Source organism: Melozone crissalis, unplaced genomic scaffold (assembly GCF_028551555.1).
Source record: "Melozone crissalis strain CALT ecotype California unplaced genomic scaffold, PUWL_Pcris_2 ptg000016l_1, whole genome shotgun sequence".
Taxonomy (NCBI): domain Eukaryota; kingdom Metazoa; phylum Chordata; class Aves; order Passeriformes; family Passerellidae; genus Melozone; species Melozone crissalis.
The window spans coordinates 15,314,551-15,328,462 of NW_026535794.1; the positions used below are offsets into that span (position 1 = coordinate 15,314,551).

General features: G+C 43.1%; 1 protein-coding gene across 4 annotated transcripts in view; it reads left to right on the forward strand.

The window, feature by feature from the left end:
• ARHGAP12 (Rho GTPase activating protein 12) overlaps positions 1 to 13,912 on the forward strand; it is a 79,197-nt gene that overhangs the window by 59,067 nt on the left and 6,218 nt on the right. For 2 of the 4 annotated variants that reach the window (XM_054273538.1, XM_054273537.1), the window contains 4 exons: positions 7,289 to 7,393; positions 7,747 to 7,845; positions 10,366 to 10,468; positions 11,200 to 11,319. In XM_054273538.1, the coding sequence (XP_054129513.1) occupies positions 7,289 to 7,393; positions 7,747 to 7,845; positions 10,366 to 10,468; positions 11,200 to 11,319 (427 nt within the window). The remainder of the gene's footprint in view (positions 1 to 7,288; positions 7,394 to 7,746; positions 7,846 to 10,365; positions 10,469 to 11,199; positions 11,320 to 13,912) is intronic. The other 2 variants (XM_054273539.1, XM_054273536.1) reach the window with 2 other exon arrangements.

The window sequence follows — 13,912 nt, forward strand, 5'->3', positions numbered from 1 at the left end:
TGTCAGCAGTGACTGTGGGACAGCTTCATATCTGGGACAGCTGGCAGCACCACATACAGACCTCTCACTCTTTCTGTCTTCCACTGCCGCCCTTTCCAATAGACAGCTCAAAAGAGGAATCCAGAAAGAGTAAGGTGTCTGCTCAGTAAGAGCTGGATTTCTCTTGACTGGTGCTGACTGGGTAGCACTGTTGAAAGCAGACTCAATGTCTGTGTGGCAGCAGATGCAAAAGGAAAGGCTTTTTTTGAGCTCTGTCAGCAGAACCTGCTGGCTTCAGGAGGGTTCAGTTGCCTTCAGCAACCTTTGTGTGCAGGTTGTGTGAGCAGCCCTGTGCAGCACTTGCTCCTGAAAGCTTTGAGGAGGGAAATGGCTGCTGGCATCTCATTTTCATAGATCTGGGAGCAGAAAAGAACCTTGACAGGAAAGCTCAAAGGAGAGCCTGCATGGTAAACTTAAAATGTCCTTGAATAAAAAGGTTGTGACAAGAATGTAATGTGTTGGTGTTTCAGAAGAGCTTTGCAGGGTAGCTGGGATTATTTGCTTGGGTTTCCCCATCCTTGGCTCTCACACAGCAGTTTGGCCAACATTTGAGTGAAGGAATGGTAAAAGTCTTCTTTTTTTTCCCTTTTGGCTTTAGTTTTACTTTCTTCTGTGCTTCTCTGAAATACTGAGGGGACTCAGGCCAAAAAGAGGGGTACAGTTTAAAGCTGGAGGTAGTGCTGAAATCTGTCAGGTGTGGATTCAGCAAGCTAATGTAGTGGAGGGCTTTTCTTTTGGTCAAAACAGCACTGACAATTGACATTTTTTTCTTTCTTTTGGTCAAAACAGCACTGAGGTAAATTTTTTTCTTGTTATGTGCTGATGTCACCTGTAGCAAGTCCTGTGAATCTCAGCATCATGTGGGCTATGGTTTTAACTAATCACCCCCCTGCCCTAATCCTGTAGAGGACTTTGGCACTAGTTTCCTCTTCTCTTCAGTGCCAAACTCTATAAATTGATTTCATTTTTTTCCAACACGCAGCAAGATTGATCTAGACAGCCAGGAAGTGCGTCTGGGACACTTTGGGTGTGTGTGCAGCAGTTATGTGACTTTCTCTTGAACAGGCAGCTGCTGCAAGAGCCAAAATGGCCCAGAGATTGTTCTTTGGACTCTGCTGCTGAGCTGGGCTTCTCTCAAAAGCTCTGCTATAATCAATGAGCAATGTTCTTGGGTGAGGTATCTTAGACTTAAGTTAGAAAGCGGAAGGTGGAGTGGAGTTTTTTCCCAAGTGCTGATTGGCATTGGGTAAATTAGTAGTACAGCCCTATTCTGATATTTCATGGGTAAAATAAAGAAGTTAAGATGCTGCTTTCCATTCAACACTTCATTGCCCTTAGGACTCTAGACTGGAGATTTTCCAGTGGTAAACAGCCTTTCTGAAACACAATTAGCATTAATTAACATCCATGCTGGGAGTTTAATCAGAAGCAGCAGATTAGTCCTGTTTTCTGAACCATCTTTTCTCCCCTTGGGTATGGCTGTTCTTGCCCAGGCTGGAAACTTGTGTTTGCAACAAGGAGCTTGTCCTGGGGCTTGGGTCCCCCAGAGCTGTCACAGGAGCAGCGCTCACACATCAAAGGCTTCGTGAAGAAATAAGAATCTTTCTGGGGCAGCAGATGCTACAAGCTTTTCCTGGAACCACAGCATGAAATTTCTGTGCTGTAAACTGAGGGACTTCCAACTTTTCCATATTTTACTCATGTCACTTGCAATTAGAGCTTTTTGTTTGTGTGGGCCACTGAACTGGTTTCCTTGAGGAATTACGTTTCAAAGCTATGTGGTATATGTTGAAATCATAGTAAAAGTACTTTATTTTAAAAAATTCTGATATCTAATATAAATGTGAAGGTAGGAGGTAGGCTCCCTGAGGTTTTCCTCCAAATTGTTTGAAGGAGTTACTTGTGGGTTATTTGCTCTTTAGTAGACAGACAGTGAGTTCTGTTTACTTGGTAGGACATATTCCAATATTGCAATAGAAGCACTACAGAAAAGTATAAGTGTTGGGGGTTAAATGTTTTTAAAAAATTATAAATAGAGAAATGTACAAACTGAGAGTGCTCTTTCAGTGTGGATGGATGTGATTCCTGTCCAGCAAGTCTGCTGTTTCTGGTTTGATTTTTGGTTTTGTATACAACCGCTGATTAAGTGGCAGAATGTTGGGGGGTGTTTTGTTCAGTTACTTATTAGCTGGTTTTGTTTAAAGCTTGGGACTGTCTTGGCTAAAATCAAGCTACAGTCAAATGTTGTATGGACTTCTGCCATTAGTCATAGGAAAAAAATCTCTGCTGGAATCTGATTGGCATCTAAATTTGTAGAATTTTGAGGGCTTTAAGCTGAGCAGCTTGTAATAGACGTGCTTAAAGGTTGTTCTGTGGAAGGTTTTTTGTTTTCCTGGTGTCATGCCTGTTGATTGGTGGCAAAGTACTGTATCTGGTCTTGTGGGATTTCTGGGCTGTTCAGATGGTCTGGGGAAAAGCCCAAAGATGGCCTTGGGCCCCCGGGTTCGAAAGGACGAGAGGAAGCTTCAGATTTGTTCTTGGTCTTGGTGTTTATTAATTGCTTATCTAAAAGATTTTCTCTTGGCCTGACAGAGTTCTGCTCAGCAGTCAGCCATGGGCACACACTGAAAGCCCCTGGGGCGGTCACCTATCTTTATACCCGGAGTTACGTATACCATATTTATCATTTTTCTCCAATACCCTCTACCCTTCTTAACCAGTGTTTCCCTAGTAAGGTCCAATCCCGGAGTGCCAACATCACCACAGAAGATGGAGGTCTAGAGGAAGAAGAAGAAGGAGAAGGGCACGCCCCAATTCCTCCATCTTACTTCTCTAGACCCCCCTGTACAGAAATCTTAAGCCCTGTATCTCACACTCCAATTAACTTGTCCCTTCACCATTCACCCCAGTGAAATCCTCCCGTCCTCATACTGATGTCATCTCCCATGTGGGATCAAAGTCCAGCCACCAGACATCTCTGGCAGCATTCCAGGACTCCCGAGCCCCCCAGGGGGGGTCTTGTTCACCCTGCACCCCAGTTCTGAGAGACTGAGATCCCACATCTCCCCCTTCTGTTTGCACCAAAAGACCCTTTTTTGCTTTTATGTGAAAACCCCCCAAAGTCCTTAGTTTCTTTTCATTTCTCTTCTGGGTCGTTTTTCGCAGCCCGAGTCTCGACTTCTGTCTGAGTACTCGTCTCTCTGCTTCTTGGATCAGCATTCTCGTGTTCTCGCGTTCGGAATGGCTTCACGTGCCGTGCCGACACCCACTTCAGACCTCGATCTGTGGAGATACAAGCAAAACCCTTTCCCCAAATGATTAGTTTGAAAGGACCCTCTATTTAACCTGTTTCTGGGTTTCTGATCAAAACCAAAGGATTTTCCCTTAGCTTTGCCTATGTGTTGTTTGAACATTTTTGAGCCTCCCAAAAGATGGGTATTTCGTGACATCAGCTTGCCACAACTGAAGACTTTGCAGCCCCCGCGGATTGATGGCCCCGGTAGAAGAAGGTGGCTGCACAAGCTGACAGTCTGGATAAGCACTAATGATCTCCCTCGCATCTGTAGCACTGTCCTCCTTGGGGGTTGTTCTCTTCCTGCATTGCCGCGAGAATTTTGTTGATGTTTTCGTCCTGCTGATGGAGTAATTTCTCGAACATCTTCTCCAATGTCTTGTCCTCTGATTGCCCTTCTGAGCGTCCCTTTAGCTGTTTCTCCCATTCCTCTTTTAGTTCATCCTTTACAATCGCTGCGACGTGCTGAGGCGTCCCCACCTTGCTGCATGCCTCCACCATCTCTGCCAAGGATGGCCGTCCTGGCATGGTGCTAATCACCCGTTGACAATCCGGGTTGGCATTGCCGAAAGCTAAATTCTCCAAGAGAGGCCTCTTCACTTCTTCTGTTGTCACCTGTCGATCCACGGCTTGCGTGAGTCGGTCGATGAATGACATGAATGGCTCTGTGGGACCTTGCCTGATGCAAGAGAACGGGACATCCGGAGCTCCTGTCGGCGTAATTTGCATGATTGCCAATCGCGCTGCTTCTTTGATGTCGCTTAACACTCTCCGTGGAAGCCGCGCTGCTTGTTCCCCTGGATTGTCATCTGGAGGATCCCCTGCTAATTGCCCTTCTGTGAGGTTCGCATTCGGCCCACCTTGGTATCTGTTCCGCAACTCAGCAAGATATTTTCTCCACCTTTTTTCCCAGACAAGACTCTGTGTGTCAGTGAGGATCATTGCCACAATACTTCGAATGTCATATGGTGTGAGATCATACATAGAGAATGTCCCTCTTAATAGCTGTTTGAAGTATTGTGAGTTCAGCCCGAAAGTCTGAGCTGCCTTCCCTAGGTCTTTGAGTGTCTCATGACCCATCCTTTCCCACCTTGGATTCTGTCCCTGGGCATCATATGTCACTGGCATTGTCAAATCCCCTGATCCCGGGAATAAATGCTTTTCCTTTTCCAATGCTTTTCTGATTTGCCTCCAATCCATTGTCTTCACCGGCTCTTGAAACCCCTCTTCATCAGATTCCATTGGGATTTGCATGAATAATGGTGTTGTAGATGTCATCGGTGATTCATAGTGTCTCATTTTTTGCCTTGAGGTTTTTGGCCTTGCTCCTAAATCCGAAAAGGAAACTCGAGGATCCTGTTGATATTTCTTCTTTACTGCATCGAATGAATGCAAGAAGCTTTTTGCTGCTTCTGCTGCTGATAGCATCCATGTTGGGACACCTTCCGATGCTGTGATTCTTATGACATCTTCCCCTTGTAGCTGTTCTTCATCTGAGCTTTCATCATCTTCATGAAATCCCGAAGTGGATGGATAATCCCTTTGTCGTGTTAACATTGTTTTCTTCGAGGTGCTTTTCTTTTTATATATTGTTGGAAAAAATTGCTGCATTGTTGCAGTCTCGCCACGAGATGGCGCTGTGGCTCCGCCGAGCCGACCCGGCATGTCGTGCACTTCTGCCCTCCTGCCACTAGGTGGCGCTGTCACCGGCCTCCCTGGCTCGGATGACGGTGCAATCTCGACTACCCTACTTCCTCTTCCGGCTCGGCGTCTCCCGTGAGGGGAAGGAACTGAAACTCCGAGGCTCGAGACCAAAGGCACCAGATCTGGAGACGGTGTGGAGCCGCGGGACGTAGAATCCCTAACACGGCCCCTCCTCACCCGCGACGTCACAGGGGACCGGGCTCGGGCCCGCCCGCGTCTTACTCTCTGCGCGTGCGTGCTCTCTGAGCTACTTCCGGTGTCCCCCAAGGTGACGTCATCATCGTCTCCCCCCTGTTTCACCTCCGAGGTTCCCGCCCCTCGGTCTGTCCCAGAATCCGACCCCTCCTCCTCTGATGTTGTGTTCGCCTCCCCCGCCGGCACCCCGGCTCTACCCGCGATTCGAGCTGATCGTCGCACCGGCTCTGACGTTACACCCGCGCGCCTCCTGCGTCCCGCCGCGGCGGCCCTCCGGGGCTGCGCGTTTTCCCTCAGCCCGCCTTGCGCGCTCGCCGCCCCCGCGCTGGTATGTGAGTCTATCCCCCGGTTTTTGCAAGTTTCGCCCTCCGCGGGCGTGTCCTCATCCTCACCGGCGCTGCTCGCGCCCGCCGCCGCCGCCACGTCGCCGCTTTCGCCGCGAGCAGGCCCCCCCCCCGATCCCTTATCTTCCTGCTCCCCCCCTTCTGCTCCTGACTCCTCCACACTCTCTGGAGTTTCAGGACGCCCTTGGGGTTTGTTGCATTTTTTGATCGGGGGTTTTAATATTTTTTCCTGCTCTCTTTTTTCGAGAGCCCTTTCCCCCTGGCCTTTCAAAGCCAGAGCAATTTTTTTTCCCGGAGCTCTGCCGCTCCGCCCCCTCCTCTGAGGGTGCCGCAGCTTCTCGCTGCTTCTCCAGTTTTTTAGACTGGACTGCAATACCTTGTAACATGATTCTTGCCGGCGAGAGTAGCTTTAACGCTGTCTCATCTTTTTTTGTTGCTAAAATATATAAATGCCTATTAATCTCTTGCCAAAACCCGACTTCGAACAAAAGATATGTCTCTGCAAGTGGGTAATTGAGCCTTGCCCATAATAACAGCTGTTTTAATTCTTTCTTTGGGATCCCTTCTGTATATAATTCTGCTACACTTTGTAAGGTGGATAAGATTTCCCGTTGTTCTTGGGAGAGTGTTGCCCCCATAATATTATTTTGGCCTTCTTACCGAATCTGTCGCCAGCGTGGTCTGGAGGCCCTTGTTCTCCGTCCAGCAGATTACGAGGGATGGATCAGAGGCGCCTTTCTGGTCCCAGTCCAGGCCGCTCTGCTACGAGCTGTCTTCAGCAGAAGCTGAGAGATGGGATTTCTCAGTGACTGCTGATTTTTGCAGCTTCTCCCGGCCGGTTTTTTCTTTTTCTTCTTTCTTTCTTCAGGCTTCCCTCCTCTGGAGTTATCAGTGCTGTTCTCTTGGCTCTTCAGCTCTTCAGGGCTTTCCCCCCCCCCGAAAGGTTTGGTGGGAGATAGCCCGCACAGCGGACGCCAGTTGTGGGATTTCTGGGCTGTTCAGATGGTCTGGGGAAAAGCCCAAAGATGGCCTTGGGCCCCCGGGTTCGAAAGGACGAGAGGAAGCTTCAGATTTGTTCTTGGTCTTGGTGTTTATTAATTGCTTATCTAAAAGATTTTCTCTTGGCCTGACAGAGTTCTGCTCAGCAGTCAGCCATGGGCACACACTGAAAGCCCCTGGGGCGGTCACCTATCTTTATACCCGGAGTTACGTATACCATATTTATCATTTTTCTCCAATACCCTCTACCCTTCTTAACCAGTGTTTCCCTAGTAAGGTCCAATCCCGGAGTGCCAACATCACCACAGAAGATGGAGGTCTAGAGGAAGAAGAAGAAGGAGAAGGGCACGCCCCAATTCCTCCATCTTACTTCTCTAGACCCCCCTGTACAGAAATCTTAAGCCCTGTATCTCACACTCCAATTAACTTGTCCCTTCACCATTCACCCCAGTGAAATCCTCCCGTCCTCATACTGATGTCATCTCCCATGTGGGATCAAAGTCCAGCCACCAGACATCTCTGGCAGCATTCCAGGACTCCCGAGCCCCCCAGGGGGGGTCTTGTTCACCCTGCACCCCAGTTCTGAGAGACTGAGATCCCACATGGTCTAAGTTGTACAGACTGTAAATAATACATGTTATATTTAAAAGATTGCAAGACTGTAAAGAATTTCCCCAAGTTTAATTTTATCATCACTGTTCATAATTTTTTCCAGAAGTTTGGTGTTAATCAGTCTAAGCCAGAATTTACAGTGGATCTCAAAGGGGCTTTGATTGACTGGGCCTCAAAGGACAAATCCAGCAAAAAGAATGTTATTGAGGTAAATTATTTTATTTAAATGCAGAATTATATGCACTTCAATTACTGGTGTATGAAATTTTCTTTAAGCTTAAAATTAAAACCTCATAAAACTGAGTTTTATCCACATCTACCTGCTTAAATGTAGCTGTTAGTACCTGCAAGAAATGTCCATTTTTAATATGGCTGTATGGGATATGTTTTGCAGTTTTAAGCAGACTGTTAAAGGTTGTTCTCCCTGGTAAATGTTCTGGAGTGTCTGTGTATTAGCTAACAATTTTGCCAGTGAGAAGTTTAATTTTATTTTAATTATTTTACTTTTGAACTATTGTGTGTTTATCACTTCTGATGATATCTGTTTCTATTTCTTTAAAGCTAAAAACCCGCCAAGGTACTGAGCTCTTAATTCAATCAGATAATGACAGCTTTATTAATGAGTGGTATAAAGTTCTTAACTACACCATCAACAATCAGGTATGTATTTGTATCATGAAGGTTCTATTTTCACAGTAATATTATTTAGAAAACTAATTGATATAACAACTTCTAAAGTTTCATGTGCATCTTCATTTACTGATTTTCTTGAGAGCAGGCAGGAGTTTGAGGATATGGCAGTTCCTGGTGGTGGTAAGTGAAATATAACTAATAGTAGCTAAGGGAGAAAGATGGTCCAGTAGCTTAAGATGCAGAAGGTGTGGGCTGACATCCATCTGAGAAATGAACTTACTTCTCTGGCCAAATACTTGTTCTGTCTCAGTGACCTGAAAGGTTCTGATAGAGAGGGAATGAAAGGGAAAGGATGGCCAAGGGACACCTTAATGACATACATTTATTAGCATTTGATACTGCTCTTCACTTATTATGGCTGCACTGAAGTGCAGATTAAAAGTCCTGGCAAAATACTGTATTATCTCTTCTTATCTGACAGCATAATGCCAAGTATTTAATTATCAGAGAAGTGCTCAAGTGTTTGCTTTTGATATTGCCAAATAGGATTAGCAATTTTTTAATTCAGAAGTTGGAGGAGATCTTGGAGAAAATATTGCTCTCTATCAAGTTTGCTTCATGTATATTCTTACTTTTTAATAGTTCCAGGCTTGGCTGCTGTCCCTAAGCTCCAGTTTTGTTACTTTCAATGCCAGTCAGTGGCTTTCATTTCTCTTAGCTCTGTTAGTGCTTTTCACATATGGGTGTTTTCCACCAAAACACAGCAAGTTGATATGAATGGTTGAGTTTCTTTCTGAGCACTCATGGCTTAGTTCCTAATCTGCTGTCTCCTGCTATGGGAATGTCATGGCCCTTAATACCCAGGCAAGGCAGAGTCACTCAGGGACCCCTTCTCCTGTCTGCCCTGTGTAACACAACGGAGGCCACTCCTTCCCTGCTTAAAAAAGAGTGAAGATGGAAAGGCTGAGATATGCTGAGATGTGGGGTGTTATGTGTTAGGTTGAGGAATGGTGGAATAAGGACATTTTATCAGCATTCTGGAGGAAATGGTGATGGATACTGCTGAGAGCTGGTAGCCAAGAGACACAAGACTACAAGGCATAAGTCAAGAAAGTGCATTAGAGTACCTGATAATCTGAAGCATTGAAGCTTGGGTACAAAAATCCATCAGATCTAAAGCCAACTTTTAATTTTGGAAAGTTTATGGTAATAGCAGCTGTGATCTCTTTCCCATGACCAAGGTACTATTGCTAGCATGACAAGATCATCTTCAAAAGAACAGATCAGATTCTGTTCTCTTTGCTCCCTCAGGCTCTGTTGTGGCAATGTCCTGTACAAGAGGAACCTGCAAAGGATGTGGCTGCTCTTTTTTAAACATGGAAATTTTCATGTTATTACTTTAGACTTGTTGCATAGTACGAACTAGATCCCAGCTGACTTTTTTCCAAAGCATTTAATAGTTTTAAAATATGCCAATCCTAAAAAGCTTTGAGGCCTCTTGAAGAGTGGCAGAGGATCCTTAATGGGGACATGATTTGGACAGTTGAATATATTGATCTGTGATGTGTAAAAAGGCTATCCAAAGCTTTGGAAAAGGAGCAGGAATGAAGGTGTTTAAAGGTAACAGATTAAAGTACAGCTTAGTCCAGGAAGTCATGCTGCTGCTCAGTGCTCTGGAGTGCACAACCTTGCCTCATTTTTTAGGATTTCCTTCCTTGTAAAAGAAAGCACTCTGCAGTCAGATTTTGGCAACTGCATAGCAGTCCTATTCACTTCAGTTGGAGTGAAGTAAGACATGCACAGATTGGGAGGGGAATATATTGCACTGAAGCTGAGGAAGCTTCTTTCCCCATTTCCTGGTATGTCTGCAGTCACACACATAGCCTGGACTGCAGGTGAGATAGCATACTCTGGAATCTGCCTCCACACTTCAACATGATCTGTGTTTTCACTTGAGAATGTTAATTAGAATATGCTGATAGCAGGAACACTGGGAAAGAATTTTAGACACTGGTACACTTATTTTTCAGAGTGAATTCAGTGTATGCTTTGACAGTAGTGAGATTTTCCAACTGACAGTTCTATTTTCTATTAAGAAAATTTTACTTAAAGAGAAAACAAATTGGGTAAATGCTCTAGAAATTTTTTTCTTCTCCATCAGTCAGGCATTTCTGTGGCAGACCACTAAATAGCTGATGTTTGTCTACTGGATATGGAAAATAATCCCAACCAAAAATAATTTCTGTTGTTTATGGGTTGATGCAATGAAGTGTTATCATGAAAGACTGGTTGTACTTTTTTCAATGTCCAGCAACATTTTTTTCATTGAGTCTTATGAATAAATAGTGTTTCTCAAAGTTACTCACTCTGCCAATGAGAGTTGTCTCTGAAGATGTTTAACATCTAGAGTTCAGAAAAGAACAAACTGAATGTCATTTTAGGGGGAGAAATTGTGTACTGTAGAACTGTCTGCAGGAAATGTGTGTGTTAGTGCTGTATTATCTGAACTGGCAAACTGAGCACTGCTTATCTTCTTAAATCCCACAGGTAATGGAGTCTGATGAAGCATTAGATGATGAGGTACCAGATTCCCCTGGAGTGGAAAAACAAGACAAAGAGAAAGAAAATAAAGACTCTAAGAAGCTTCGTTGTGAGTTGAAAATTTTCCATTAATTTATTATAGCGATGGCAGTTTTCATTTTCTGCATCTTCAGTATTTTGTGTAAATAGGGAAGAATTCAAAAGGACAGCTAAAAATGAAACTACTGGAGTTTGGAAACAATCTTAATATAGTTCATTCTACATCTTGGTGCCACTTGGTAAATTTTCTTCCATGTTTTATTAATCATACTTTAAAAAGGGAAGAAGAAGAAAAGAAGTGTGAAATGTCTTTAGCTCCTGTTGTATGACACATTTAAAAACAGGAGAAAATAAGCAGTGGTGAAATTAATTATTTTCAGGGTGTTGTCAAATGCATAGAAATAGTATCTGACTTACCAGGCAAACTGTTTTCTCTCCTTTCCTTCCAGGCTTTATATGAAATTTTCCAAAAAGTCAAGATAGTTAATCTAACGAGAGGCAGGACTCGTTTTGAAACATAGCTGCACTTGTAAATTTCCACATCAATTCCATACATAAGCTACTGTTTAGTTCGTTTTGCAAGTGCTTAGTGACAGGGTTGTCTCTTGGTAGTTTGAGAAATGGATGCTATTTACAAGGAGTTGCAGAAAGTTAAGGAAAAAATTAGGGATGAGTTGCAAATTTGTGTAGATTTTTTGTGTTTTGGAGTGTAATTGTTTTTTTCTTTAATGCTGGTTCCTTGGCTGATAAATGCAGTGTTGGTTCTGTGGGTAGTAACGCCAAATGTGTTTCTGTTTTCAGCAGTGAAAGCACCCAGCAATATAGACTCCACAGATCAGAAGAAGACCAAAACGAAGCTCAAGAAGTTTCTTACACGGCGCCCTACATTACAAGCTGTCCGTGAAAAAGGCTACATTAAGGGTAAATGAACCTTTTTAACAAAGGACATAATTTGAAAAGCTGAATTTAGTAGTTCATGTGTAAAATGGGGTTTAAATGGTCTAGTTTCAGAGTAAAATACATGTGTATAGTTGGTTTAACAAAAGTCTTGGATGTATAGTGGAACTGGTGATTGCTGTACTTCTGAGTGCTGTTACTGGCCATTAAGCTGCTCGGAGGATGCCTCTCCCTCAGCTCCGTGCTGGCCGAACTGCAGTGAGAACTGGGGGCCCAGGAGCCCCTTTGGACTTGGACTCTCTAGCTAAGAAGCACTGCATTCCACCCTTCTGAGCTGGAAATCCAGATATCTGACCCTCATTTGTGCAAACAGGGGAAGAGCAGCCCTTTGGGTACAAAGCTGAGGGTATGTGCTCACCCAAGGGTGTTTTAGTCCGAGTGGAACCAGACAATCATGTGCCATATCATAAGAAATTAAATATTTAGGGAAACCAGGATGAGGTTACAGGAGTCTTAACTCAAACATCTTTTTCCCATAACTTTTTTTGAATGTATACATTATTTTAATTGTTTCAGATACTCTTGAATCAAAGTTATGAAAGATTTCTTTTTGTCACAATTTGACAAAATGGTATTTGCACAGGTTTCAGTTAATGTGTTTGTGTAAATTATTGACTTGTTACTCATTGTAAAACTTCATTTATTTATTTATTTGTATGCTTTAGCAGGACTTGTAGGTGGTGCTCTACTAGGGTCAAAATAGCATATGGGTAGGCAAATACCAGACCAAATCCTACTGTGATTTGCCTCACCGCATACTTTAACAGGTGTGCTTCTGTTGCATGTGGCATTTGATATATTTGTGTATCTGCAAATATAATTTACTTGTAAATGATGGAAATTTTGTTTGGAATAAGGGAGCATTATTCCCAGACTTTGACATTTTGCTCTGCTTTGCAACTTAATATTCATGTCATGGCTCAGTGACATAACTTCTGACATTGGCAACAGTGAACACTAAGCCAAGTTTAACTTGTACATGTGCGTGCTAATGACTGGATTTTTAATAAAGGCATTAAGGAATGAGGAGTTTGGTTTTTATTTAAAAGCATGGTGTAAGTTTTAAAAGTTGGATGGGCACTGTACAGCTTTACATTTGTTGTATGAATGAAGAATACAGAAGTCTTCATTTAAAAGCCCAGTGTACTTTGGTGGCTGCTGCAGAACAAGCCTAGTAAATGGAAAGCTTGACAAATCCAGTATGATCAGAAAAACTAATGAAAAGTTCTGGAAGAAAAAAAATCCACTTGAAACGGCATGCACTAAGTGGAGAAGGAACTGTGTAAAAGTTTTGTTACATGGAAAATCAAAAGTACAGTTATTACTTTTAAGATGTGAAGAAAAAATACTACTTCTGTATATGTTGAAATTATTAAAGTCGAAGGCAATTGTAGCAAATTATTTTATTACATACTACTATTTTCTTCTGCTACCTAATCTGCATTGCTTTACCTGCCACAGCTGCATGCTAGCCTGGCTTTCTGCTGCGTGGGCTTTTTCAATCCTTTGCTACTGATTCTGCTTATAAAGCTTGCTGCGTGAGTAGCTGCCACAGCACCGAGGTGGTGTGGACCTCTGGCCTGATCACATCCAGCTAAGAATGCCATTAAATGCCCATTTTCATACTGTAAAATTGGTTTGGTGTGCTGTTTGGGTTTCCCAAAGCACTAGTCAAGATGCAAGAGTTGTTAATCTACTGAAATTATTGAAATTATTGAACATGAGAAATGGGCTAGGTGCCGTGCATGATGCAAATGCAAGAGCAGTCTCTCTTGCAGAAGCTCTGAAGTAAGACACACCAGATTCTGGGAAGATGGCCACTTATGTACCTAATTTAACAGAGTAAACAAACCGACAAACACCCCTTCCCTTTAAGAGTGGAATCTTTGCTTCTCTGTCTCAAGACCCCATGTCACCTTCATGCGTCTGAACAGAAGAGGCCATCTATTATTTTGGCATCTTTGATGAAAGCCATAGAAATGGATCTATCAAAGGTTTTGGTGATAACAATCTGAGCAAGAAGAATTTACATGCTGCCAATTCACTGAGACATTGCAAGATTCTCCTCTCTGTCCAAGCTAATTTTCAATTTTGCTTCACTTTATGATGGAAAATTCTCCCCCTGGATTATGCAGTTTTGAAAATAAGATTCAGATTTACCATTGCCCATAAATATCTGTATTTAGATTCTGACCTTGCAGCCAGGTTGCCTATGCATAGTCAGACTTGCATCCATTCAGAGCTCTGAGGTAAAAGTCTGTCATTTACAAATTTGCATCAGAATTTAATAATGTCAGAAGACTCTACATTAAAGTAAATTAATATATAATGCTGTGTTAAACAGTGGCTGCAGGAAAGATGACATTTTGCAGGGTTCTTTCCCCAAGCAATGCCAAAAGCTTTCACACCGGTTAAAGTTCATAATCTCTTTGAATTTTTAACAAAGATTGCAATAAATGCATGTTGATCTTGGGACAGGAATGGAGTGTAACAGGACACATTTGCATCCATTACATTTCTTATAACATTATTGATGAAATTACTCATAAAGTATCAC